Here is a 27,492-nt window from a genome sequence, read left to right on the forward strand (position 1 = left end):
TCATTACAGGAATTAAAAAAATGAGACAAAATAAATTCAGTGAATCGTTTTTCCAATTTTCATACTACCAGTAAATTAAGATCATCAGAACAGTAACACAAATAGTTAAAGTTTTGCTGTTATTGAGCTCTGAATCGATGCTTCTTGTCCAGTCATCTCTTGGTCATTGGGGCGGTTATTTCCCGTCTCCGTGCATGTCCTGTCTTGGAAAGGAGGGCAGATCAGACCCTGTCGCTGCAGGTAGCGACATCGTAGGTGGGCATGGCAGAGTAGGTGGGGTTGCTGCTCTCATCTCATCCTGTCCTCCTGGAGCAGAGAACACCGGCAAATGAGCTCCTGCGCGGACACGAAGCGGTGACGGGAGCCTGCGAGGAAGTTTGAGACGATAAGTTTTGGAGTTAAAAACACGAAGCGGCGCATGGTGAGTGACATTATTTCTGTCTGAGAGGAGAAGGTAGACATAAAATGATTTACTACAAGCTCCAACCTGTCATGACGGACCTTGTTAAAGCTGCTCTTTAATATTTGGGGATGTAACGACAACTTTCGACGCCTGCAAAGTTTACGCTATTTACGCAACTGAAAAATGATAAAGCGTTTTTACAATGGCATTAAAAAGGGGTATTAAGTTATATTTTCCAGGCTACATCAAAAAATGCTTGGTAAAAATGTATTTACAAGTAGTAGTTTATGGCTGAAAGAAGTTGCATACTTTCCACATGTCCCTATATTTTAGAAAAGCAGGTGACCAAGCAAGCCCCTGCATCTCTAAAAGCATTTCTTGAGCTCAGTACTTACGAAGGCTTACACACATCAGTCTGTTTGGCATCTTGGTTTAAGCTAGGCTAATGTTGCATGTCAGGACCGTAACCTTTAACCCCATCTTAAACCTCCTTTGACCCTTGTCACATTTCAGAGTGAGCAGATGTTAGAAGATAACAGGCTTGAAAAAACGTGTAAAAGCAAGACTCAGTCTCTGCGTGACTTTGTGAAACCTGAACTCAAGTCTTCTAATTAAGAGAAGTTACCTGCACTCCATGTTTTATTAACACATTTTGCTTCCTGGTGGTTCAGAAAGTGTTGTTTTTCCTGCAAGCTGCAGGGGCTTGCATCCTTTGTGTGGTTTTTAGCTTGTTGTTGCAACACATTCCCATGATTATATGCATACCACAGCATTCTGAATGATATACCTGTGGCTTTTAATCAGACCTTTGTCACAACATGGAAAAATGCTAACACATTTCCTCTTCTGTTGTTTTCATAGTGGCCTCTTTTTGTGACTCACCCTGAAAGTTTGTCAAGCGACACACCTCCAAGTACAGGCTGTGACATCTAAGATTTTTTGAATGAAGTTGGTGCAAAAACTAGCAATCCTTTCTAATTACAGAGTACAGAGAGGAGGCATCTTCCAGCTCGCCTACAAAGCCAAAACAGACAGCACATCCACAGCTCAAACCTTTCTTTAATAGAGGCTAAAATCTCACCCACAAAATGTCTTTACTCTCTTGTTTTTGTCATTTCTGGTCCAGATTTTTGGGACACATTTTAGTTTTCTAATGCAGGACTTTGATGATGGGGTTCCTCTGGTTCAGTTGGGAGCAGATGAAGCAGAAAGGTGTTTGCTGACAGGGGGAAAGTGAGGAAAACCGAAAGATGAGGGGTGAACAGATCCTCAAGAATGCTTGTGAAGAAGGAGCCAATTTTGAGACAGGTGTGCGCAGTCCATGTGTGTCTGTGTGTGTGTGTTTTTATATGTAGGCATGCATGAGTGCTTCCGCCCAGAAGCATATGTGCGTCTCGAACACACACACACACATTCACAGCCCTCGCTGGCACTAATGAAATCTCTTGTTCTCACGAGGAACCAGGGAGTGCACAAACAGAGCATCAATAGCTCCCGGTGATGTTTATCTGCCCCGCGGCTCCTCTCAGAGCCACTGCATGTCAGCTCTGCAGATCTGTATCGCAGACACACAGACTCCTCTTAAAGAGAGGCTCCGTCCTGCACACAATTCTATCTCTGTCTCAGGGATACACACACTTACCTGAAGCCTGCTACTCTGCACATCCATCCATACACACACACACACAAACAGACAGGGTATCATGGTCAAGCTTATCAGCAGCCAACTTTAATCAAACCTTATCTGCAGACCTTCAACTTGAAACCAGGATGAACATATAGAATAAAGCAGGTGGGCTGTAACTCCCTGATTTCATTCTCGACGTGTTTCTGGAGCAGCTCACATGAAATTATGTTGTTCCTAAGGTTCCCATGGATGAACCAGAAAATGACATTACAGGAAAGCTAGTTAGCAAGAAATGAATGTCTCTTGTTGATTGTAACACAGAGTAGCATTAGCTTCCAGGAACATTAGCTCTTATACTTAATGAAGATCTTTTGTTATTCATCCATCAAGCACTTAGCTAGCGCTTACAGTTTTTGTCCAATTAAATGATGGCCCAGCTAGCCGCTAGTTACCCTCAGTTTTATTGGTGTTGACATGTTGACAAGTGGAAGGTCAACTTAAACAAGGGTTTTGTCCTGCTTTTCCTTATTTTAAACATAGATATAAAGTATCAATGTTGGATGTTCCCAATAAAAGTGCAAATCATCAAATCACTACATATGTACTTGTCGTTGAATTCCCTGAATCTGAAAATGACAAGAATCTCCTAACTGGTTTGTGACGTGTTGGAGGGACGGGCCTTAGACACCAAGGTTTGGCCATAGCTAGGGATGGGAATCGAAAAACCGGTTCCTGTTGAGAATCGATAAGTAATGTTTCAGTCCATCGATACTGTTAGCCTTTGTGCTTAACGATTCCCTTATCAATTCTTATGTCGACTAGTCTGCTGCAGCTGTCTTAGCTTAGCAGTTAGATAACATTTCCCAAGAAAACTCTGAATCAGGATTTTCATCTTGAAGTTTTGCTGAAGACCTGACTTTATAAAGAAATGTACATCACTCTCTCTCAGGAGATTCATATTCAGTGCAGTCAAAATGGTATAAATCTCCTTATTTACCAAAATAACAAAATAGCGCAAGCTTGATGCTATAGTATATGGGAAACTGCATTGATATGCTAGCAGTTAGCATACATCAGTATAAGTTCAACTTCAGAATCGAATTACAACTTTCATCACAGAAACATATCACATCAACTCTTTGTGTAAAATACTGAGAATTTCAAATGTCAAAAGCTAACAGGCTAACGAAAGGCTCATGGCTGACTTCATAACTACGGAAGGCTTCCAAACAACTTAAACCACTGCTATAACCACTTTGAGACACTAGATGGCCTCCTTGAATTATTAATATATTACAAGACAGTACATCGTCACATTGTGAAGAATTTTTACCTGTTTCTGTATAATTAGAAATATCCAGACTCGGCGACCAATTACATTTAATTCACTTACAGTATAAACTCAATTAAATGTTGTTGACACAGAAAACCTGTAAAGCTACTTTTTGTACCAAGAAAATTCACAACAGGAATTGATAAGAGAATGGATAAAGAATCAGATCGATAAGCAGAATCGATTAGGACATCGGTATTGACAAAATCTTATCAATTCCCATGCCTAGCCATACCTCTGCTCCTGATAGGGCTCCGGAGTGCTGGCCAGTCACATGGAGGGGGGGTTGTGGAGCATGGAGTCTTAAAGAGACAGCAACTAAAAAAACAAAGTTTTTCAGAGGCTGAACTAAGGGTTTTCTCAAACACTAGTGTGAGATGAATAGGGATTTCTTAAAGCTGTATATCATATACAGCCACTATGGGGCTACTATAAGGGCAGTATAACCCACCCCCCAAAAGCACAATACCCCTCTTTAAATGGAGGCTGACAAAAACTTAAATGCTAAGCTTTACACCAGCCACCACCTGCAGGTGAACACACCCCTTATCACACTGTAGATAACACTGAACAACCCTCACACTCAGACTCTTTGTGTACAGGTGGCTGGACACACTTTCTGGGTATCGCTCGTCTGTCTCACCCAGACGAAACACAGAACGGCGAACATGCTGGTGTCAAGGAAGGTTATAAAACACCTTTTATGTGGTTGAGTGTGTTTTGGAATGTGCCAGTGAGGAAGGCTTTGTCTGCTGTTGTTTGAACATTAACAAAGTAGAACTCAGACCTCTGCATTAGTGTAAGATACATAAAACTACAACAAGCAGAAAGAAAGTTGTTCAGTTCTTGAAACAGTAACATCTTTATGTTGGTCCATGGTAGTGCCATCAATCATCTGGGACTTCTTCATTAAGTCCTCTTCAAAGGTCAGCCTGACCAGCTCTTAGTTTTTACAGATGGTAAGAGGGTGCACTTGAAAAGAAACTTGACTACTTGTCCATCAGGTCAAGTACTTCTGCTGCCTACAGCCAGTGTTTTTGACTGTTAAGAGTCTTCAAGAGTCAGGAATTAAATATTGTCATTCATGTCTGGCTACAAGGCTGACAGAGAAGCTACTGAAACAGAAACTCCCTGAAATATGTATTTTACATCTTAAATGAATTTAAAGACAGAAGTACTTACACCCCTTGACATAGTAAAAAACCTAAAAATGAAAGGTACTTTGTTCCCACTCACCTCTGGCAAAGGGTAAGGGTATGCTGCTTCATTTGAAGGTTTTTTTTATAAGCTTGGTAATTGCAGAAAAGATTCCAGTCTCACATTATTTATCTAAGCGCACCTAATTGGAATAGTTTTCTTGTAATTTGTGCTTCCTTTTTAAATCTATGTGCCTTTTGTATCATTCCAGGTGCTCCAACATGCATCCTTTCATCCCTGTCAGTCTCCTCCCAGTTCTACTGCTTCTTCACGGTCAGTTGGTTGGTTTTACAACTGTTTTTGGTACCGTTTCATCAGGGAGTGAACTTTCTGTTCCCCTTTGGTATTCAAAGTCTTCAGAAGGACTGTTCAGTTTTTTGTTTTGGAATGCTTTAATGGTCAAATTGAACAACTAATGTTTGGTTTGTGTTTTTGAAGCCCTGTTGTGTGGGAATAATACATGAAAATGAAGTTTGGACTTAAAGTTAAAGACTAATGTGTCAAGAAATAACATGATTTAATACTTAACACAATATCCAACAGCCAGTTAGCCTAGCCTTTCAGAGTGAAGATGATGGACCAACACAAAGTTGGTTAAATATTGTTAAATATTGGAGAAATTAATCTGTACACTTCTTTTTGAAAACTAACCAAAAGATTGATGTAATGTAATGTAATACTACTTTCATACACAGCATGTAGTAGGTGAATTTGAAAAACGGCCTGCGTTTTCCTTGTGACATCACACACATGTCTTTGTTCCAGTGATTTTCATTGTGATAGTAAATCTCCATTCATTTAAATGGGAGCGGAATCTAGTCATTTCCATTGGTCTGAAACTGCAAAAGAATTTAGTATAGCCACAAAAAACATTGATATAGACCTGAAAAGTCATAGCTGCGTGGTCCTTTTTAATGGGAAATGGGCAATCAATGAGTGTTGTTTACACATAAACATCTACTTTATTGACTTCAGATGTTATTTCTGTGAAATTTAACTGTATATTATTAAATTCACCATGAGCAGAGCCTCCATTATAACCTTAGACTCTGTAACAAAACAGATAAAAAATGCCCCAAAAACGACAAAACTGCTCCCAAAATCCCCTAAAAAGGACAAAAGTGACAGTCATCTTGAATTTGAAGGTTAAAATAAGGTCAAATCATTATGTAACCTAGAAATATGTATTTCTTGACAAAAATAAGGTCTGAAAACATGTATTGTAGGTCAAGCTTTTAAAAAGATCATTTGCAAGACAGCCAATTTGGATTTTGGATTTAAAAGATTTTCCCCGTCCCGGCTAAATTTCTTTTGTAGCCCTCCTAGATGACAAATCCATTGAGAAACGGACCTTCGCTCACCGTGGTCACGTTTTGCTCCAAAATGACCCAACTACAAGCCTCGAGACTGAAACAGCAAATATCCAAACAGCTTGCTTTGTGAATCCATGTCCAAAAACATCAGAAACAGCAGTTTTTAAGTTATTTTCTTAATAAGTTAAGTTAAATATGTACATGAGTGATACTTTCCAGCAGTAACAATAGTAGAAGTGTTGACTGTGGCAGCATTTCTGATAAAACAGGTCACACTCCATCATGAGTAATGCTTCACTGAACCTCCTCTCATCAATCTAACATATTTTACAGTTAAATGTCAGCAAAGAATCCCATTATGTTCGCCTCACAGTGATTTCCTGCCCATTGACCCAAAACGCCGCCTGTTTCCAGGCAGGTCTAATTTTGCGTTGCTGTTAATAGTAGCGATGTTTTGTTGGACCCCCGAGCGTTGGAATTTGCCTGAGGAGAGAGGCGGGATAGTCGTTGGCCAATATAATCTTTAAGTTGTTTTCAAAAATGACAGCTTTAGCACCAACTCAGGTATTTATTAGTGGCTTTTTTAGAACTTTGAACTTGAGCAAACCAGACTCTTTTGCCTCGTCAGGACGCCCCTTTTTCCTGCTGTGCTGACAACACAGATAACACATTGCAAAAGGTTATCCAGCGTGTCAAATTCGACTTCCCAGAAAGGTGCTATAAAAAATTTCCCATAGGTCTACCGGATAATTGGGTGGCTTTTGCTAATTGGACATAACCTCATGCATTTGAGCCCAACCATTAAAGATACACTGACATTTTGCCAGAGGCATTTGGCTGTACAGTGTGTTTTTGTATAGAGCGGTGGGGCCTTGCTCAACATGAGAGTGGTTTGCCAAGAGCCTGAACATTCACTGTCAGGACTCCTGAGGCTGGACTAACTTTGAAATAAGGAGATTTTAATTCACCAGAATTGATAAAGTGATAGCTAAGGCCTCTTGGATCAAACTTTGTGGCTTAATTTAAATAACACAAAAAAGACAGAGACAGATAAGGTGATTTTGTTATATTTACAGTGTAGATGATCAAATTAATATCGCTTCTATTGATGCTTCAACACAATTAAGATATTCTACCTTTTCTATCTGATTAAAAAGAACCAACTCAAAGTGAGGCAGCGTGACACACTACACAGTGCTGACAGGAACAGACTGACCACTGCTCTTTCTGTCCTATTTGAAGACAAGGCCTGAGCTATTCAGGGATCAGAATGTGTCATATGAGGATGTTTATGTCCAGAAGTGCCTATGCTCTTCATGTTGGACAAATTTCTATGTGACCAGACGAGGTTAGCAAGGACAACATGTTCATGCTCACATGGGTTTGTGAACAGGAAGTCATGTGTCCCTCACTCCTCTCTGTACGTGGGTCTGAATAGAGCCACGTCCTTCCACTGAATGAGGTGAAAGAATGGTTTTCTTCACTTGTCCGCTCACATTAGCCGTGAATACTTCATTATCTGCACAGAGTGGGTCAGTGGGGCCAGTGAACTGTACCGGCTTGAGGGTTAGGATTCTATTTATAGATACTGATAATTAACTTCATTGGTATAGAATGTTGCAGATTAGTGCAGAGGGTGCTTCATAACAAACCCTCATTTATGGAGAGAATAAAGTAACGATAAAAATGAAATGTACAAAATCCATCGCATGAACATGATAAAATCTTCCTTATTTTCATGTGACAGTTCCAATTGTGTTCTGAAAGGTGTGAAGTCCTGCAAAGGTGATCATTGTGTCAACTTGTTATCTTGAGTGCAAAACCACATTAGTTGTTGGGGAAGTAGTTTATACCAGGGATGTACTGATAATGATCCTGGTATTGGGTATTGGTGGATCAGTGCCCCTCACAGCTGGATCTATGCCCTTTTTATCAGCGCTCTTGGCTACTTAATTTAAAATGTTACCTCTGATGCCCTTTCTTTGTTTCTAGCTGCTTTACCAGTCTACAGGGTATCAAAGTTTAAAATTGAATACAACTTGTATACAACCAAACTACTGGTAAACACTTAAATATTTTATAGTTTAATTCTATATACTCTTTTTTTTTGCCTTTACCCAAAACATTACCAGTCTGATCCCACAGTAGGGCATTAGGTTATTATTCAACACTGGTATTGGATTGGTATTGGCATTGGTCGATACCCAATCCCCAGGTATCTGTATCAGTATTATGTCTCAGAGCCAATGTTAGGAATTAGTGTTGTGGCTAACATTGAAGTAGTTGAGTATAACTTGGTAAACTGGGTTACAGTGGATTGTTTTGGATAATAAAATCAGACCTTTTCACTAACATTGTTTACCAGTAAAAAGCTATTTCACCAAGAAAAACACTCAACTAATGTGTTTAATAAGCAAACAAAGTCTGTCGTATATTTAAGTGGAGCTTGTTATAAACACAACATTGGGCTCACCCCCTCGACTCTGCTCAACAGAGGGCACCTTTCTATTTTTCTTTTTTTTAAAGTAATGTTTAACAGAATTTTTGTCTTTATTGGTTAGCTAGCAACCATTGCATCAGGGCATATTGCCTGCCTTTTATCACTCAATCCACCTATTCCAGCCATAAGTGGACACATTGACTTATAGACTGTATAAATTATGGATGTAATATCTGCTACATCACCTGTCCATTCATGATGCAGAGTATTAAAGCAGATATCAGCGGGGGCCATATTGGAAATGCTGACTTAAGAGGCAAGCTCTGAGCCTGCACACTGACAGCTACTGGACAAACTTGTGATCTTAATATCTTCTAAACCACTGAGTGAGACGATAATCTGCCTGTACTGTCTGTGCTGATAGTGAAATTAGTGATTCAGACCCAAGCTGTTTTTTGAACCAGGCTGTCAGTGTGTTTTTTTAAAGCCGTAAAAGTTAAGGTTTTTTTTTTTCTTGTTGTGTATGTGATTTCTGGTCTTTCTGCAGCCAGCCTCAAGTGGACAATTGGTACACTGCAGCTTCAACATAGGCCTTATTTTTTATGAACTGGATGTCACTCCTTGTATTTACCACACAGTTTTCCTGTTTCCTGTTCTGCTGTTATAGTTATAGTTTTTTTTTCTTTTGGTTACCTAGTAACTGAGCTTGGGAGCTGTCTGATTTTGCAGGGTAAGATGACTTTGAATGGTAAAAATTTTCAAGTTTTCATTAAATGGCAAAGGATCGGGTTGGAATGTTGACGGGTGCTCAAGCCTTGGAGATGCTGCAAATTTGGGAGGGTGACTTAAGAGGGTTTATGAGACTTAAGAGGCTCCACACAGCAGTGTAGCAGATACACTTTGATTTCATATTCTGACAGGTATTATATTTCTCACTTCCAGAGGTGTCAGAAGTATTCACATTCATCACTCAAGTAGAATTATAGGTTGTGGGGTTTAAAAAGACTTTTGTTAAAGTCAAAGTATCGACTTGAGCTTTTTACCAAGGTAAAAGTGTAAAAGTTTCAAAACACCTTAAATTATGAGAGTAAATGTAATATAAGGGGAAAAAATATCATTAACAACAAAAGTTTAGGCCATGCCACAGGGGCTTAAAGTGCACTCTAAAGGCCATAATGACTATAAAGTTTCGTTTTCGTTAAAAAGTTAATGTTGAAAAATTTGGAGCAGCTGGTGTTGACCAATACTCAAGGCTAAATCGATTCAAACAGATCTAGGCTAGCCAAAACTTTTTTTTTACTTTATTTAGACACCACCACAACACACCCGCAGTGTTTCCCCTATGATTGTATTGGGAAGCGCTCTGCCAACCAATGGCAGCACCCACCCCCCATGTAAGCTAAATTAATTTTATTTTCCATGCGGTGCCAGACCAAAGCACGAGTAATTCAAGGTTACTGTGGATAATTTCCAGAATTTTTTTTTTTTTTCCCATAAGAGCCACCGCACTTAGAAAATGCTGTTTCCTGTTTTGTGCCAGCAGGGCGCAGCACTGGGTCTTCTTCATGTTAAATGATTGTCATGATGCAAAGTGTGTTCACCTGCCGATGGTTAAATAAATGTTGAGAACTTCACTGTTCCTCATTATTCCAACTCATGCTCAGGCAGTGTTACGTTTATACCACCCATCCCACAATCCAATTCACTTTATCTGAATGGCACAATTTATTTGGAAAGGATTTTATTTTTTGTGTGCGTGTGTTTGTGTTGTACTTTTTTTTCCCAAGCTGAAAAGAAAACAGGAATAACGAGGCTTTTTTTTTAAATGTAGGGAGTAAAAAGTACAGATATTTGTCTGAAAATGTAAAGAGTAGAAGTAAAAAGTCAGCTAAAAAATAACTACTCTATAAAGTGTAATTACATAAAATTTCTACTTAAGTAAGGTAACAAAGTATTTTTACTTTGTTCCTAGACCCCTCTGGTGACTTCATGTACAAGTTCTTTAGTGAATTTGTATCAAGTTGAACTTTTTGATAAAGAAATTAATTTGTGCCTAACTTTTTGACCTGTCCAATCTCTTTGATTTAACCTGAGCTCCATATTAAACGTGATGTCATATTATGTACATGTATCTACACTTCCTGGACAGGATGTGTTTGACTGAAAAACATGTTTTTGTCCCTTGTAGTCCAGCAGGCCAGCTCAGTGCAGGAGATCCAAACCAGCCATGACAACATCCTCAAGATCAACTCAGCAGGAGAAAGTAAGTCCTCTTGTTACTTCTGTTGTACAACAAAAAATAATTAAAATTATAGCTAAACAAAGGGTTTAACTTTTACTCTCGCATTATCTGAGAGTGGTTATTAAAAAGAACAGACAACTGTGATTTAAATAAAACGTGAGAAGAATTCTTCCAGGTGTTGGGTGATTTTATTAGCTTTCTATCTGTGCCTCTAGAGAAAGTGTTTATAGGTGACTTTCCCACCAACAGACAGAATGACTGATGCACAGACAGGCGGCACGTTTTCCCCGTCTGTAATGGCCCTCTTCACGATCAGCTGCACATTCTAACATGACAGCAACACTGCTGATTATTTACACCGGCAGCGAGTACAAACATGCAGGGAGAAAAGAAAGAGAGCTGTTGCTTGTTGATGGTTTTCTCAGTGTGCACTTCTGAAAAGAAAATTGAGCTCAGGCATGCTAATCTTTTCTTTATCTCTTATAATAGGAGGGATTATTTTCATCTGCAGCAGCCCATTTAGCTTCAACATGGATAATCCCATAATGCTCATAAAGAAGAGGGGAGCCTTTACTAGAAATGCAGTAAATATGTTGGACTTTAAGTTTTTATTATTTATTGAATGTGTTTAATGTTTTCCACATGGGAAGTGATGCAGTGCTCAGCAGCCATGGATATCCTCTTCCTCATGGACGGCTCTTACAGCGTGGGGAAAGGCAGCTTCGAGAGGTCCAAACACTTTGCTATCAAGCTCTCCCAGGCGTTAGACATCGCACCGGACAAGGTTTTTATTTTGTCTCTTTTTTTTTCTTCCTCTCTTCTTTTCATATTATTCTTTTCTCAAATCATTCCTTGGTGTTCTAGGTGCGAGTTGGTCTGATCCAGTTCGGTTCGGTCCCCAGGCTTGAGTTCGCGCTGGACTCTTATACAACCAAACAAGAGCTGAAGAAGCACATGAAAAAGGTTTCTTACAGGTGAGTTTTTGTTCTTATTGTGTCTCTATTTACAGATTAATAATTAAGAAGCTGTTGAGGAAGAAGTTTTGCCAAAGCAAGTGTTCTGATTCCTGTTTGTAGAAGTCCACAAGCATCCGTGTAGCTGTGAACTCGCCTTACATAAGAAAACAGTTCTCATGAAATTCTTTTCAGGAGTCCAAACAGGGACTTAAATATGTTAACAAAGCTTTCTTTGTCTGAAACATGTTACATGACCTGCACAGGATTTAGTTCAAACCCATGTTGACAGCAAAACACATACACACAGAAATACACACACACACTCCCTGATGCTTAGTGTTGATGATGCTGGGTGAAAGGGAAAACAAATTAATTTCAGATTAGAGGGTTCTGCACAGGTGGTCGCTGGGTATTGGATTAGGATGTAAACTGAGGAAGAGGACGGTGATTTGGCCATGAGTGTCTGTGTGCGTGTGCGTGTGCGTGTGCGTGTGAGTGTGTGTGGGGCACAAAGATTAGAAGTGAAATTTTGACCATCTGGTTTCAAAGAGCTGTTCATGTTTCAAATGTCAAGTTGTCAAATCAAACATGTCTTGAGTTGCTTGTTTGTTTACTTATCACTGGTTTTACTCAGCTTTCAACAATTTTCTTTTATTATTATTTTTATTATTATTATTATTTTTTGATATTATTATTATTATTATTATTATTATTATTATTATTATTATTATTATTATTATTATTATTATTATTATTATTATTATTATTATTTTTATTATTATTATTATTATTATTGGCAGGTCACAATTAATTCATTGCATTGTTACAAAACACTTGTTTAATATTGAACAAGAATCTTATATTTTCAACAAATAATTACCATATTATCTGGACTACATGTTGCACTGATTTTCTTAGTTTGGCTGTTCCTGTGACCTAAAGTCAGGTGTGATTTTTATATCAAATAAACAAGGTGCTGTGTTTTGGATACTTTATGGAAAAAGATGGCTAAACTCATACATCAGAATTATTGATGAGGAAATATCTTCACGTTGTCTGTGGCATTGAGTGCTGATGAAGGCTCTGCATTACCAGCTTAGACAGCCTGACAGCTCCCAGTATTTAGCGCCTGATGATGTGATTTAGAGAAATTAAGTTTCAGTTAAGTCACAAACTAGAGTTAAAACTTCCACAACTCCTTGAAAATGAAGATATTTGTCTGATAAAGCTCTGTCAAAGTCATACTGCTCTGGTCCAACCAGCAACACTCACGGCAGAGCAGAGGAGGAGGGAGATAAAGTGAGTGAGAGGAACCCACATAGAGAAAAGAAACTGAAACTTAACACCAGATCATAATTCAATAAATTACAATGATAATCTGTGATAATGATCGAAGCCAGGTGTTGAGTCAGCAGGTAAAAGGTTTTCAGAGGCTGAAACAGACAACACCAAGGAGGAGAGTTTCAGGAAAACCCTTTTTGAAAATGCTGCTAGTTGATATTGATGGAGCCCACCGCCACACCACTATGCAGCGGAGATGGACCAGACACTGATCTGGTGGATGTTCAGGGTTACAGTTATGTCTGAACACCTTTCTGGTTTAATCTTGTAGTGACAGCACAGCTGAGAACAGTAGCCATGAATACAGCGAGAAGTTTTGGTTTCACTTCAGAAGGGATGCTGTGTCATCCATTCTTTTCTGCTGCCGTTACACTGCAAAAAAACTGAAATCTCATCAAGTGATTTTGTCTTACTTTTAGTAGAAAATGTCTTTTTAGACTTAATCTGAGCCACATTCACCTGACCAGTCCAGAAAAATGTCTTATTTCATGTTATTTAAAGACAACATGAGGTCTGAATTGCTTATAACAAGAAGAAAAATTCTGCCAATGGAACAAGAGCAGAGTTACTTGTATTAAGACATTGTTTTAGTTTCAAGTAAATTTTCAAGCAATTTTTCCCGAATCTATTGGCTGATTTTTTTTTTTTTTTTTTTTTTTTTTACAAACAAGACCTCATTTAAACAACTTGAATTAAGACATTTTTCTGGACTGATAAGTGAAACGTGTCTCATATCAAGTATAACAAGACAAATTTTACTTAAAACAAGACAAAAACTCTTGATAAGATTTCAGTTTTTTTGCAGAAATGCATTTTGCTTTGGCCCATGCAGCACACACTCATCCACTAAGACAGCAATCGCTTCTCCATGCTCTGAACTTACAGGGGTGGCAGCACTCAGACCAGCCTGGCCCTGAAGTACATCCTGAGGAAAGGTTTCCCAGGAGGCCGTAACTCCTCCACGGCAGCCCAGATAGCCATCCTCTTATCAGACGGGAAGTCTCAGGGGAACTCGGTGCAGGCGGCTGCTCAGCTCAAAGAGGCAGGCGTGGTCCTGTTTGCTGTGGGCCTCCGCTACCCCAGGTATGTCTGACTGTAGGAAAACATTAACAGCTGCCATTATTGATAACAGACCTAAGCAGAGGAATTACTGTTTTTGTTTTGCAGGTGGGAGGAGCTTCATGCTATGGCCAGCGAGCCGATAGAGAGCCACGTGTTCTTCGCCGAACATTTCTATGATGCTGTGAACGGCTTGTACACCACACTGTCCACCTTCTCAGTCTGCAGTGCCACACCTGCAGGTGCTGCGCGTGAAAATCATCCTCTTGTCTCCACTTCTTAACCTGTTATTTTGTTCCTTTTTAATTTCTGCCTCCTCCAGTCTCCTGCGTATCACATTTTTAATATTGTCCATCTCATATCGCTTGGTGTTCTCAGGTTGTCATGTAGAAGTGTTCCCGTGTGAGAGGAAGACACTGGAGACAGTGAAAGAGCTGCTGGGGAATTTTATGTGCTGGAAAGGTGCCAAGGGTTATTCCCCGTACACGTCTCTCTGTCCACACTACAGGCAAGTGAACCAGCAGGCATGATGTCAGAACGGCACTTACACTGATTACAATACGAAACATCAAAGCAGTGCCACACAGTTACTCTGTGTTGCCACAGTAAAGAGATAAGAATTTTTTATTTATTGGCACTTACTCCAACATATGTGTTTTGGTTCCACTTTTTAAAATTAGCTGAATCTAAAACTCAAATTGACCTTGTCCTGTTGGTAGCACTCCTACTATTGAGTGTCCCTTGAAACTAGCATTTAGCAAGTTCAAATCAAGCAGCAACCTTGCGTCTAAAAATATGAGACAAGGGGAATGTGCAAAAATCTGCCGTATGTCGAGTGAAGTGCATGAAACCATGTACACACCAAGCCAAAAAAAGAAAAAATGTTTTCACATCAGAAATAAAATGTCACAACCAGGAACAAAAAATAAAGAAATTCCACCAATATAGCTAATTTCTCTTACTACAGACTAGGGATGCAAGTTATTGAGTAATTCATTAATTGATGATTGTTACATCTTAGTGAAGACCGATTAATTCAGGGGTGGCCAACCAGTCAGAGACCAAGAGCCACAAAAATTACCGTAGTACTACAAAGAACCACATCACGCACCTGGTTTTACAAAAACACTTCCTCTCACACATAAACAAAATGACATAAAATGAAAATCAATACATTTCCAATTTTCAAAGCGAGATTTATTGTGTTTAATAGTGTGTGACACCTGCCTACATTTACCTTCCACCATGCTGCAGAGCTTGAGTCTTAAAGTCAATCTTTAAGAAAGTTGTCCACTTCTTTCATTTGTCTTGTTAGGGTCCTCGGCCTGAGCAAGGGCACCTTCTAGTTGTTGTCAGAGGTCTGCTTCTCTCTGGGAATAATGGGTTAAAAACGTGAATAATTGCAATTCATTTATTTTAATCAGGTAATTTCTTATCCACAATTAATCGATAATTGATTGTTTGCATCCCTGCCACAGACATACAGGTGGTGAATTTTTTTCTATCTTAGCAGTTAAGAAGATATTAAGATGATGAAATTGCCCACTTAGAGGCTAAGCTCAGCTCATTGACAGCTGTTAGTGTGTACATTTCCAATATGGCTGCTGTTGACGATTTGCTTCAAAACTCTGTTTCAAAAGCAGATGGGTGACATCAAGGAGACTATTTCCATTTATTATGCATTCTTGCCCTGTTTCCAACTAAATCCATTGCCTGCCCTTTCTGGATAGAGGCACAAAAAAGACTTTCTGGGTTTTTTTTCTTTTTATTCTCTATTTAGGAAAACTTATTTGTTTGGTATTTTGTTTTTCTTGCGTTGTTTGGATTTATATATTTTGGTAATTTGTTAAGAGAGACAACAATGTCATGTGGGTGGAGTCTTGTGCTATCAATGATGTGCTGCTGTGTCACCATGTCCTGGTTTTTCCTTTTTTTTCTTTTTTTGTTTTCAATATGGATTTGGCAACATTTGTGCCTCTATGTCTGGTAACAAACCAGCACACCTGACCTTAACTCACCTGATAATCCCTGTTTTCATATGTATTAGAAAACTTAATAAAACAGATTTGAAAACAAACAGAAAGAGACTGACAACAAAAGCAATGAATGAAATGATGGACTAGACCCTGACAAAAATCGCAAAATCACAATAAAAAATGATTACAGTGGAACCCTACTCATACCAGAATCCAGGATCAGGAATAAATCAATGACCAGTCGCCAAAATTTGAATGGAGCATCACTCTAAAAGAATGATCCCAACTTTCCAAGCCCTTTATTAATCATTCTACTTTATCACACAAAGAAAGTAGCATTATTCAAAAAACAGGTTTTCACTCACTGGTTTCCTAAGAGGGGTCTCTTTTATGGAAATATTAAACTTCTTTTGAAAACTCTCAGCCACCCCAGCAAACAGACATTGAGACATTATGCAAATGTATGTACACCTTGTAGTATTGATACCTTCTACACTACTCCCTGCACAGTGTGCACAAATAAGGAAATGAGCTTTTCAGATCAAAGCGTTTTTTGATTCAGACCATATAAATGTTACACCCTGCACTAAAGGCAGGCGTTTTAACATGGGTGTTAATGAGGTTTCCCGCTTACTTTTGGACAAGCTTCCAAAGCCATTGGTGTCTTGTAAAGTACTGTCCATAATATGTCCTGTACAGTATTCATGTAAATAAGGGGAAAAAAGGAAATGTCAATTTGTGTGTTTTGCAGGTACAACAAGGTGTATAAAAGACACCAGACAGTCTGCCATCGGACCATCTGTCCAGGTAAAAACTGGTCTTTAGTTTTGTATCTGCCTGTTTTCAGTATTTGTCCTGCACATGTGCCATTGTTCACTCTCTGTGCTCTTCTTCAGATCCATGTGACTCCCAGCCCTGTCTGAACGGAGGGACCTGTGTGTCAGAGGGGCCAGAGGGCTACAGCTGTGTGTGTCCACCTGGTTATGGAGGAGACCCTCACTGTGGTCTGTGCCTCTGTCCTCACTTACTGAAAAACATCAAAAATGCACTACGTCTCAGTCTGAACTAACCGGACTCTTCACCCCTCAGCTCCTGCTCTGTCGCTGGACTGCTCTGTGGACCTGCTCTTCCTGGTGGAGGGCTCCACCACGCTCACTGTGGAAGGCTTCCTCCGCCTCAAGTTCTTCCTGAAGCGTTTCCTGCAGACTGTGATTGGGTCTGACACCCCGAGTAAAGTGGGCCTGGCTGTATTTGGTGGAGAGACCAGAGTGGAGGTCCCTGTGGGAAAATTTAATAAGAATCTTAAGGGTCTTCTAAAGGCTGTGGAGGCTCTTCAGCCAATAGGAGGAGAGACGCTGACAGGCCAAGCTCTCCGCTATGTCACACGTCACGGCTTTGTGAGTGCGCCGGTGTTTGCTGATGTCATAGATGACCTCCCCCGTGTGGTGGTGCTGCTCACTGCTACTCCTGCTGTTGATGAAGTGGTCGAGCCATCAAAGTACGCTCGAGACCGAGAGATCTTCTTGGTTGGGATGGGGCCGGACTTCTTAAAGGGACAGCTCAATAACATCACAGGAAATCCTCAGAGGACGATTACGTACTCATCTCCTGAGTTCACGGCCAAAATCCCTGAACTGAAGGCTAAGATCTGCAGCGTGGACACACAAGGTACAGACCCTCCAAACCCACTGAGCTTTTAACCTAAATGGGCTCTGTGGGGTTGATTTTTTAAGTGACCAATCAAGAAAGTAGAAAGTCTAATAAGCATCAACCTCTGTCTCTTTCTTTCCTTCAGGTTGTCTGGGTCAAGCTGTAGACCTCGTCTTTGCTATCGATGCCTCTGCCGGCGTTGGCAGTGAAAACTTTGTCACCCTTCGTGACTTTGTGCGCAGCCTCACCGTCCAGTTCGACATCAACCGTGACGTGGCTCAGATAGCTCTGGTCACCTACGGTCGCAGAGCCACCACCGTCTTCAACCTGGACACTCACGACAGCGGCTCAGCCATCCTCAAAGCTGCGCTCGAGGCCAACTACCTGGGCGGAGTGGCTTCAACCGGAGCTGCGTTGCTTCACATTCACTCCAACGTCCTGACGGTGGCTAAGGGCGCTCGGCCTGGGGTCAACAAAGCTGTGGTGGTGGTGACGGATGGGTCGGGTGGTGATGACGCTGTGGTTCCAGCTCAAAAGCTCAGAGATAACGGAGTGTCTGTGTTTGTGATTGGGATTGGAGACGTGCAGAGAGAGCGGCTGCTGCAGATCGCTGGTTCAGAGGAGCGCATGATCTCTGTACTATCCTACGAGGACCTGAAGTACTCTGAGGATGTGCTGGTGCAGATGTTGTGTTCAGGTGAGAATGTAGAAGAAAACACATTTAACTCTGTAGATCTACCTTCACAAAATCTAAACCTGTGCTCTGCATGATGGAATACCTGTTTCATTGTTTCTCTATCAGAGATAAAGAAGCCAGTAAATCTCTGCAAGCCCAACCCGTGTATGAACGACGGGACCTGCGTCTTAACTGGTGGGAGCTTCCGCTGTCAGTGCCAAGGCTTTGAAGGCCCACACTGTGAAACACGTCAGTAACTATTTCAATGCTTATTTCTTACTTTGTTTCTAATCTCTGTTTGATAAAACTTTAAACACTGACTTGGGGGAACCTCTGATTAACATCCAAACAAATCTTAACATTACATTTTGTTATCAGAAGTGTTTGTACTCAGTTCAAACAGCTGCATGTCTGGCACATAACGTTGAGATAACCAGCATGTTCTCTGCTTATCAAAGTGTTCAGGGATTGTGTCAGGTGCCTCTTTGTGTCTCATCTTGTAGTAACAGAACACTCAAAACAACAACTCTAACTGAAGAAGGAAAAGTTACTGGAAGTGAATGATAGATCAAAACAGTTTAGGACTTTTCATCCCATGTGTGAAACCAATTCAGAATATTACAACCTTACCTAATGCATTTATTAGTAAGTGTATTCAAAGCAGGCGCTACTATGTGCAGCTTCATAACAAGCAAAAACAGTCCTGTGCTTCTGAATAAGACACCTAAAGACATGTCTTGCTTTAAGACAACTGGGATAGGCTCCAGTCACCCGCAGCCCTGAACAGGATAAGAAGTAAAGAAAATGAATGAATAATGATTAAAAATAACAAGGAAGGAGCTGCGTGGTGGCGCAACGGTTAGCACTGCAGCTTCACAGCAAGAAAGTCACAGATTCAATTCCCAGATTGGCCGGTGGGCCTCACTGTGTGGAGTTTGCATGTTCTCCCTGTGCTGTCCCCGGGTCCTCCGGCTTCCTCCCACAGTCCAAAAACATGCTCATCAGGTTAAGTGGACACTCTGAATTGTGCGTGAATGGTTGTCTGTCTATGTGTCAGCCCTGTGATTGGCTGGCGACCAGTCCAGGGTGTACCCCACCTCTCGCCCAATGATAGCTGGGATAGGCTCCAGCCACCACGACCCTGATGGATAAGCGATTTGGAAAATGAATAAATGAACGACAAGGAACAGACAAAGCAAGGAATAAGATACCTCATATACATCATGGACATAGTCTCTGTGCAGTGTTGCCAGAGAAATAAGCAACTGAGTTTATAGAGCGTTGACCTCATAGCATAATTACTTGAGTCAAAAAAATTGAAATGAAATAAATAAGTTAACAGTGGTATTAAAGATGATATATATATCATATTACGAATAGTATTGAAAAATGAGATTACATTAAAAAACTGTTTTTCTTCTTGTCTGTAAGCTATGAAATGCTATAAGTTAAATGAGATGCGTCTTGGCTCTTGATATGCATAAGCAAATGCCTTTAGCAAATGCGTGGTTCATTAATCTAGGGCATTTGGTCCAGTGCATTTAGATTTTTAAATCAGTGGAAGTTGCAGAACCAGTTACTGTGGTCAACAGCATTAAGAGGCTAAGTGGCTACCTGCAGCTTACCTGTTTGCCTTGTCTCATTTTGTTTTGACATAGCAAATTCAATGTCTGTTGGCGGTATGAACAAAGGAAGGTGCTGGATTCTTTTGGTTCTGTCGTGTTGAAGGAAGTGCATGATACACACATATTTCTCTCTTGCAAAACTGACCAAGTATGATGGCACATAAATTCCACAACCTTTGTGTCTGTTACCTGTGTGCTTGGGGGATAGGGGTGACCAGGGGAATGGTGCTGTGTATGGATCCAACAAAGGAAAAACTATCTTGCTCTGCTTATTGGTGTGAGCTTTAGAAACAAGGCTCAAAAACAGAAACCACATCTAATATTTGGAACTAACTTCACAGTAAAAAATTACAAAGTTGGTTTCTGAGAAAGCATTCGATGGCGTGTGGAGCCATGCTGGGCAGACTGGTCCAATCGCATTGTTGGTCAAACCAGATAACAAGCAAAGAGCTGGAGATTAGCCAGACTTTAAGTCAGAAACCATGCATCTGCCTGCCAGCTAACTGGAATCTTTATATGTTACAAAAAATGTTCTAGCCCAGGTCAAATAGCAAAGAAATGGACTTGGGCTCCATTGGCAGACTTTTGGGAGCCTCTAGTGGACACTCAAGGAACTGCTGTTGTTTTTGGGTTTTTTTTTTTGCACTTCTGTATTGGCTTTACTTTTCAAAAGTGGAATTTGCTGCTGACACTTCTCCAACCAGTGATCACTACTGCCCACTGCTGGGTAGCAGCATAAGTGCTCGTGTCACAGTCACTACATCTTTACAACAGCCTCATTTTTTAACACACACAAAGATTCATGATCCGTCCGTTGTCTGTCTGTCTGTAGGAAGCATCAGACCTTCATCCAGAGGAGATCGCCCGAGGCCGGCTGGTCTGAAGAAGAAGAGCCGACAGAAGAAGATTCACCAGGAGCTTCTTCATCACTACAAACTTCACCGCAGGAGACACACAGCCTGATTCAGCTGACACTTAAAAAAAACATACCATACACATAAAATTTTTTATTGAACTGCTGAAAACCAAGGATGTATATGCTGGAGTTAACTATGGTTACTGTTAAAAGATTTAAACTTGAACTCACCTTCAACAAAGTGGCTTCAGACTGTCTAACTCACTGCTGTGCAATGCTCTCATGTTTATATCATATGAGTGTTTATCATGTTGAGATGTAATTTTTTTTGTACATTCACCACAAAATGGTTTATCCTTTGAAAACTTTACTTTTATATAAATACATTTTATATTCCTTTAACAAAATAATTTTATAAATATGTGTCTTACATTTTTTTTATTTGTTAGACATTCGTAAAAAGTACAAAACCAGCCTCATTTTACTCTGTGCTTGATCACTTTTGGTAAAAAAAAGATAAATCTCATAACGGCACACAGTGGATAATACATGATTTTTCACCCCAGCATATTTAAAGAGTAAAATAAACAGCTTGTTCAAAGGCTAGCTTTAAAAATGTGTTTAAAATCATGGCTCATTAATAGATAATGGTCCATTTAAAGGCTTTCAGTGTTCTTTAACATCCCATGGCCCCACTTCATGAAGGTTTTATGACTTCATTAGGGAGGCTCAGTTAAGTATCATAACTCCGTTAAATTTTAATGCCTCAAACCTCCAGTGTCCTCTGAATTTATACTGCAGTAATCCTCAAGTTAATTTCAACACAAGGGCTGTGTGAACAGATGTGAAATTAAGGGAAAAATCAAACACCAAGGCTTTGTTGTTGTTGTCAGTACATTTTTATTTGAATAAAAAGTGCATCTTTAGCTAGCAATACAAGCCAACAGGCTGAATAAATGTGTAAATATATTTACATCTTGGCTACCAGCATATATGAACCAAGCTACAATCTATGGTGTACAAAACAGCCATGTTTGAAAATGGGCTTTTTTTTAATGTGAAGTGGTTTCAAATGTTTGTCTGGGCTCATTTTAGTTTGTGCTTCATGAACTGGCCGTAATGCTGTAACTTTAAAGTTGTTGAAAGTCGGTTGGCAGTTCCTGGATCTCTCTGATTGGCTCTCGCAGGGTGTGGCGTTACTTGGGCACTGGCGTATACAGGGGTGGCATGAGGTGTGTGCATCCCGAAAAATAAATATCTTACTTTTTTCACTCTTTCTGTCACCAATCATCATAGCTACTTGATTACCAACTCTGAAGTAACAGACAAATGTAATGTATTGCTTCAAGGACTCAAAGTAAGAATTTTGGTCCAAAATCTCTGTTTAAAGAACTTAAAGGAGCAAGGGAAACCTCACAAGTTGTCCATCATAAGTGCATAACCAAAAAGTTTAATACCCAAAAGTTTTTTTGAACAAATGCACTTGATGAACACTTATTTCATGAAAAACGTGTGAATTATTTTGCTACAACTCAAAGTACCATGAATGAAAATGTGCTACATTTCAATGCAAAGTAAGCTTATAGCAGCTTGTTTCAACACTGTCATTTTAACACAAGTCCCGCCTCAAGCAAATCAAATCAGCCAATCATAGAGGAGGATTCTGGAGAGGCATCTTGAATGGCAAACCAGATTTCAAGAGGGGCCCATGCCACCCCTGATCAGCCCTGTGGACACACCCCTGGTTGACAGAGGGTGTTTTACCAGATCAGAATACATTTTATGACTTGAGAGGTCAAAGGTCAACCTGGGTTTCTTCTAGCTGGTGGATTTCTTCTCCCACTCCTGTTGAAATAATAATAAGGGATTTATTTCACAGGATTGTGAACGTAGCGCTATGAATCAAACAGATTTAGGGATGTTTCTGTGCATTTTGGGAGCCACATTCTCATAAGTGAAAGCACTTTTAGCCAAATGGCAACTAATTCTTGCAAGCTCTTTGAAATGTGTAATCTCACCTTGGCTTTCTGCAGGACTTTGCCTTTGGTGGCCATGATGGAAGCAGGTCTGTTCTTGAGTGCAGAGGCAGAGTTGACAGGAGAGGCTGAGTCTGCGCTAACGTTGCTGTTTGAGGGTTGGGATGACGAGGATGACGATGATGATGTCAGAGAAGCAGATAGGCTTGCTGTTTTAGACTGAGGAGTGGAGAGGAGAGGAATGAGGGCGTTAGGTTGGAAAAGCAAAGACAGAGGGGATGCATTTAATATAGATGAATCTGCTTTCACACTCACTGCAGGCGTGTCTTGGAGGCTGCTGTCCAGTGTGGTTCCCAGTGTGAACGGCCCTGACTCCACCTTCTTCAAACACTCTTTCACTTCCACTAACTGCAGCTCCACCTCTACCCTGCGACGCTCTGCCTCCCGACACGCCTCCTCCTTCTGCTTCAGGCGGGCCTCTAACAGGGCCTGCTGCTTGGGATCTGAAGAGGACAAACACCTGTCATTATCACTGGAGACCTCCTGATTAAGAAATACATTTCACAGGGAATCAGATTGCACCTTGGCAGGCGCTGAGCTCCTCTTTGGTTTCTCTCCTCTGCTTCTTCAGGTTGGCCAGGCTGCTCTTCACCTCCTCCCTTTCTTTCTCCAGGCGGTCGCGGTCGTCAGTGTACCGGCGCATGTCAGCCTCTGTGCGGTTCTTGCCTAACTTTACTTCATATGTACCGGGACACCCTGGATTGTGAAATATTAAAGAAAAAAGTCATACACAAATACAGAAAGCTTTGGGCTGAACTTGAAAGAAGATGTGCCTCAGATGCAGTGGACACAGTCTTCCACTAGAGGGAGCCAAAGGAGTGCAGAATTAGCCCCCTGTACATCAAGCTTTATCCTCACCTATCGTGTGTGACTTTGGCCGCAGTGGTTGAGGACTCTGAGGAAACCCTGCAGCATTCTGCACCACTAAGCCTTTATTATGGATCTGTGCCCCTGAGGAGGGGGAGCCAAAAGCCTGTGGGATCTCTAGAGTCCTCTTAGGGGTCTCCTGGTTTTGCAACAAGGTCTTGCCCGGCTGAGTTTGCTGTTGCTGGGTAATAGGAGTTGGGGGGCGCTCTTGTTCCGGTTTGTTTGCTGCAGAACTTGTCCCATTTAACACAGGCGTTGGCTCTGGCTCAGCTGTTGCACTGACCTAGAATACAAACATAAAGTCTTCAATGTTAAAGAAAAGCAGGGTAACATTCCTGATTACAGGGATTTCTTTCAATTCCTCTTCAACAACCTCTTTAATTTGAGATGTCTGGTTCTTCTGGTCGTCTGCTACCACTGGAGAATGTGTGGAAATGTCTTTGGGAGCAGCGGGTTTATTCCCAGAGGCTGTGTGCAGAAAAGAACGCACAGGGACCAGGTCCAGGTAAATCCTGCTTTCAGGGTCCTCCTCTGAGTCCTTTTTATCCTCTGAGCAGGTTTCATTTTGCTCCTGAAGGTTGTTGTCCTCGCTGTCAGGAAGGCCGCTCTCTTCAGTATCCTGTGGTAGAGGGGGATGAGGAGGAAGTTATAACCTCTGAGATGACCAGCAGAAGTAATAGTGAAAGTGAAAGAAATCAAAAAGCCCCAGCCAACGGATCATTTCATTTCCTTCGGGGTCAAAATATGAAAGGACATTTGGAGTGGTGACTTCTTTAACTTGTTGCAAACCTTCAGAAGTTCTTACTCTGAGTGCTCTCTTTTTCTGCTTTTTTTCCATTCCAGGAAACAAACCAACACATTTGTTCACTGTGACCTGACTAGGTCAAGTGATGCTATGGTAACATTAATGAGGTTGTTTGGGCTGTGTTTGTTTTGTACAGGTGCAACTCTAAGAGGAGGAGTTTTGATTATTTGATGTAACATTGTTGCAATGGTTTAAAACTATCGTCCCGAGACAATGACACTCATAAGCTGATATCCTGTGAAAACAATGAGAACATTTGGCCTTATAACTGAAAACAGAGTAATCAAAATTCAATTCTCATGCCAGTTAAGGGCCTGCATACTTAACTATACCACTATTTTTTAAACTTTAGTGGTTAAAGATAAGACCGCATTACTTTATTTTTTCTATTTTATTTTTTTATTTTATTTCTTTATTTGTAAATTTATGAGAGCACAATTTTTGTGACAACAACCAGAAATGCAAAAAAAAAATAACAATAATAAAATCGAATGTAAAAAAAATGATGAGCCCAAAATATAACAACTTTTTACACATTTTGGGTTTAATAACATCTTTTTAATTTACACTTTGGGCTCAGCACTTTTCTCTCTTTATTGACTAGTTATTACATTTCAGGTTTTATTATGTTTTTTTTTTATGTTTTGTAATCATACTACTACTACTACTACTACTACTACTACTACTACTACTACTACTACTGCTACTGCTACTACTTATAATAACAATAATAATAACAATTATAATAATGACAATAATTATGATTATAGTAATTATACAATATTTTTATTAAATAAAAATAATAAAAATCATTACAATTTTTATTGTTTTTATAAATGGATAATATTTTTCCATTATTATAATTATTATTATTATTATTATTATTATTATTATTATTATTATTATTATTATTATTATTATTATTATTATTATTATTATTATTTTGATTTTTATAATTATTATATAAAACAAACATATAAAATAATAATAATATAAATAATAATACAATATTTTATTAGATATTTATAATTATACCAACTGTATTATTATTTATTATTGTTATTTATTATTATTATTATTATTATTATTATTATTATTATTTTTATTATTATTATTATTGACAGCAAAATGTCAGTGTTAGCTTCCTCACACTATTATATACATTATGTAGATTATACTTTGCAATCATCTTCTTCTTGAAGAGACAGCTAGATAATTTCCTTATTCATCATTCAAATATTTATCCCATAACAAAGCAGAAGAAAAAAGTTATTTAAATTAAAACATAATATATTTTGATATAATGTGACCTTTAACCTGTGTCAGCTGTTTTTTGTTGCAGCACCCACAAAACTCATGAAATCACTTGAACTTTTGGGACACTGCACTGCCCAATTATGTCACCTCCACATTACTGGCCAATCAAAGTCAAGAAGGGGCAAGACTACTGTGTATCAAAATATGTACATATCAATAGCAGAGGTCGTATGGTGGAGAGCTTTCATGTCTTAAGCTGCTGCTAATGCTGCAACATGTTTTCTACTGTTTGTTTCTTTAAGATTTACTGAAGAAATATTATATATAAAGAGCATTTTCAAACAGAAACAACGCTAACGATCAAGAGTGATCAAACATCACAGGTTTATTTCAGTGCTTAGCAACTAACCTCTGGATCAGCTAGAGACGCCACATCATCGTACAGTTCATCAGAGTTGTGGGAGATGGAGGGTGGGGTGTCGATGTAGGTGTTTGGCTCTGAATACCTCCTCTGCATGAAGCTATAGAAACACAGTTATAAATTGAGAGCTTGTTTGAATGCAGGGAGCACTTGGAAGCAAGGAGTGATGATCTTACTATAAGGAGGTCTTGGCAGCATTGACGATGCAGGAGATCCTCTCAGCGTTGACGTAGTCGTACGTCAGCTCTTCAGGGTCTGTCTTTGTCCCAGTTTGTGACAGCAGGAGGCCCAGCCAGTGGCCCATGTCTGCAGAAGTCTTTGCCTGAGCGAGGAGAGAGAAGAAACGAGGCAGAAAGTGTTTACTACATACCCTCCACTTACAACATCACAAGTCTTAAAGCAGTTATTGGTTTGTACTGCATGCCAGCTGTCACTTTGTATTAATACAATGATTGCTGCAGCATACTTTCCCAGCTGTTTATTACACACTGAGCAAGAAGTGTTCCAAAATAACATGAAGAGGAAAGCACAGCTAGTATGAGGACAATGAGACTGAAGACGATTGAAAAGTGGATCACCTTGTAGAAGGTTTTGAGTTTGTCGTGGTGGAATAAAACAGAAAACAGAAAAACTGTCAGGCAGCAGAGCCGTGGAGACTAAACATCAAATTCCATTGCCTATGACCAAACATAGTGTAAGCAGGGTGGTACTGGAGACCTAATGAAAAAGGGCGTAGCATCAGTCCCTGAAACACTCACACCCTCCAAACACACACACACATACGCACAAATACACACAGACCACCCCTGTGCATATACATACATTACATAGGCTTAGTTTGATGTCAGCAGAAATGACTCCCAAATAAGGTAGCATAGTAGAGTGTAGATTAACTAAAAACATGTTTTTAAAGCAAAGTTTGTTTTTTCTACTCTAAATTTACCAGCCTATATTTATTATTCATCAAACTGGTTTTAAAAGCTGTATGGCTCATGTTTTTTTTAAACAGATCTGAGGTTGTGATCCTTTTTACTGTATTTAAAATATTTATTTCATCTTGGCATAGGTTTCTTAACAAAAACAGCAGTTTTTTCTTTCAATGCAAATTTGAGAACTCACACTGCCCCCTACAAACACACTTCACTAAAGTCACGACTACTCACCTCTTCACTTATTCCCTTTCCTCTTTGATTTTATTTTAGTCTTTGCTTTTATTAGTGAGACCGCCAAAGAGAGACAGGTCAGAGACAGGTGTCATGGTCCAGTTCATCCATCTTTTATCATTTCTAGCTTGTAACCCCTTTGAACCTCTAGTCAAACACCCCTGGTCAACTAGTATCAGTCACCCATGGCTGTTGCTCAGTCTTCTTAAAGGAAATGAAGAGACCTGGCTTTCAATGCCAGTACATACC

General features: G+C 39.8%; 2 protein-coding genes across 4 annotated transcripts in view; one reads left to right on the forward strand and one right to left on the reverse strand.

Moving 5' to 3' along the window:
• Positions 1 to 226: 226 nt before the first annotated feature.
• Positions 227 to 20,974, forward strand: vwa2 (von Willebrand factor A domain containing 2). The gene is made up of 14 exons (XM_074663410.1): positions 227 to 421; positions 4,772 to 4,833; positions 10,502 to 10,576; positions 11,206 to 11,339; positions 11,420 to 11,529; positions 13,738 to 13,935; positions 14,020 to 14,153; positions 14,290 to 14,419; positions 16,639 to 16,694; positions 16,784 to 16,891; positions 16,977 to 17,555; positions 17,683 to 18,234; positions 18,340 to 18,462; positions 20,671 to 20,974. Exons 2-14 carry the CDS (start codon positions 4,782 to 4,784, stop codon positions 20,799 to 20,801), a joined length of 2,382 nt encoding a protein of 793 aa, XP_074519511.1. The 5' UTR covers positions 227 to 421; positions 4,772 to 4,781; the 3' UTR covers positions 20,802 to 20,974.
• Positions 20,975 to 21,577: 603 nt separating this feature from the next.
• Positions 21,578 to 27,492, reverse strand: part of afap1l2 (actin filament associated protein 1-like 2) — a 48,464-nt gene continuing 42,549 nt past the window's right edge. For all 3 annotated transcript variants that reach the window (XM_074662604.1, XM_074662605.1, XM_074662606.1), the window contains 8 exons: positions 26,257 to 26,402; positions 26,069 to 26,180; positions 23,971 to 24,216; positions 23,589 to 23,880; positions 23,253 to 23,426; positions 22,986 to 23,173; positions 22,713 to 22,889; positions 21,578 to 22,539 (listed from right to left, as the gene is read on the reverse strand). In XM_074662604.1, coding sequence (XP_074518705.1) covers positions 22,513 to 22,539; positions 22,713 to 22,889; positions 22,986 to 23,173; positions 23,253 to 23,426; positions 23,589 to 23,880; positions 23,971 to 24,216; positions 26,069 to 26,180; positions 26,257 to 26,402 — 1,362 coding nt within the window. In that variant the 3' untranslated portion in view covers positions 21,578 to 22,512. The remainder of the gene's footprint in view (positions 22,540 to 22,712; positions 22,890 to 22,985; positions 23,174 to 23,252; positions 23,427 to 23,588; positions 23,881 to 23,970; positions 24,217 to 26,068; positions 26,181 to 26,256; positions 26,403 to 27,492) is intronic.

Source organism: Halichoeres trimaculatus, unplaced genomic scaffold, assembly GCF_033239565.1.
Source record: "Halichoeres trimaculatus isolate MK-OKI-2021-1 unplaced genomic scaffold, fHalTri1.1 fHalTri1_scaffold_23, whole genome shotgun sequence".
Classification (NCBI taxonomy): domain Eukaryota; kingdom Metazoa; phylum Chordata; class Actinopteri; order Labriformes; family Labridae; genus Halichoeres; species Halichoeres trimaculatus.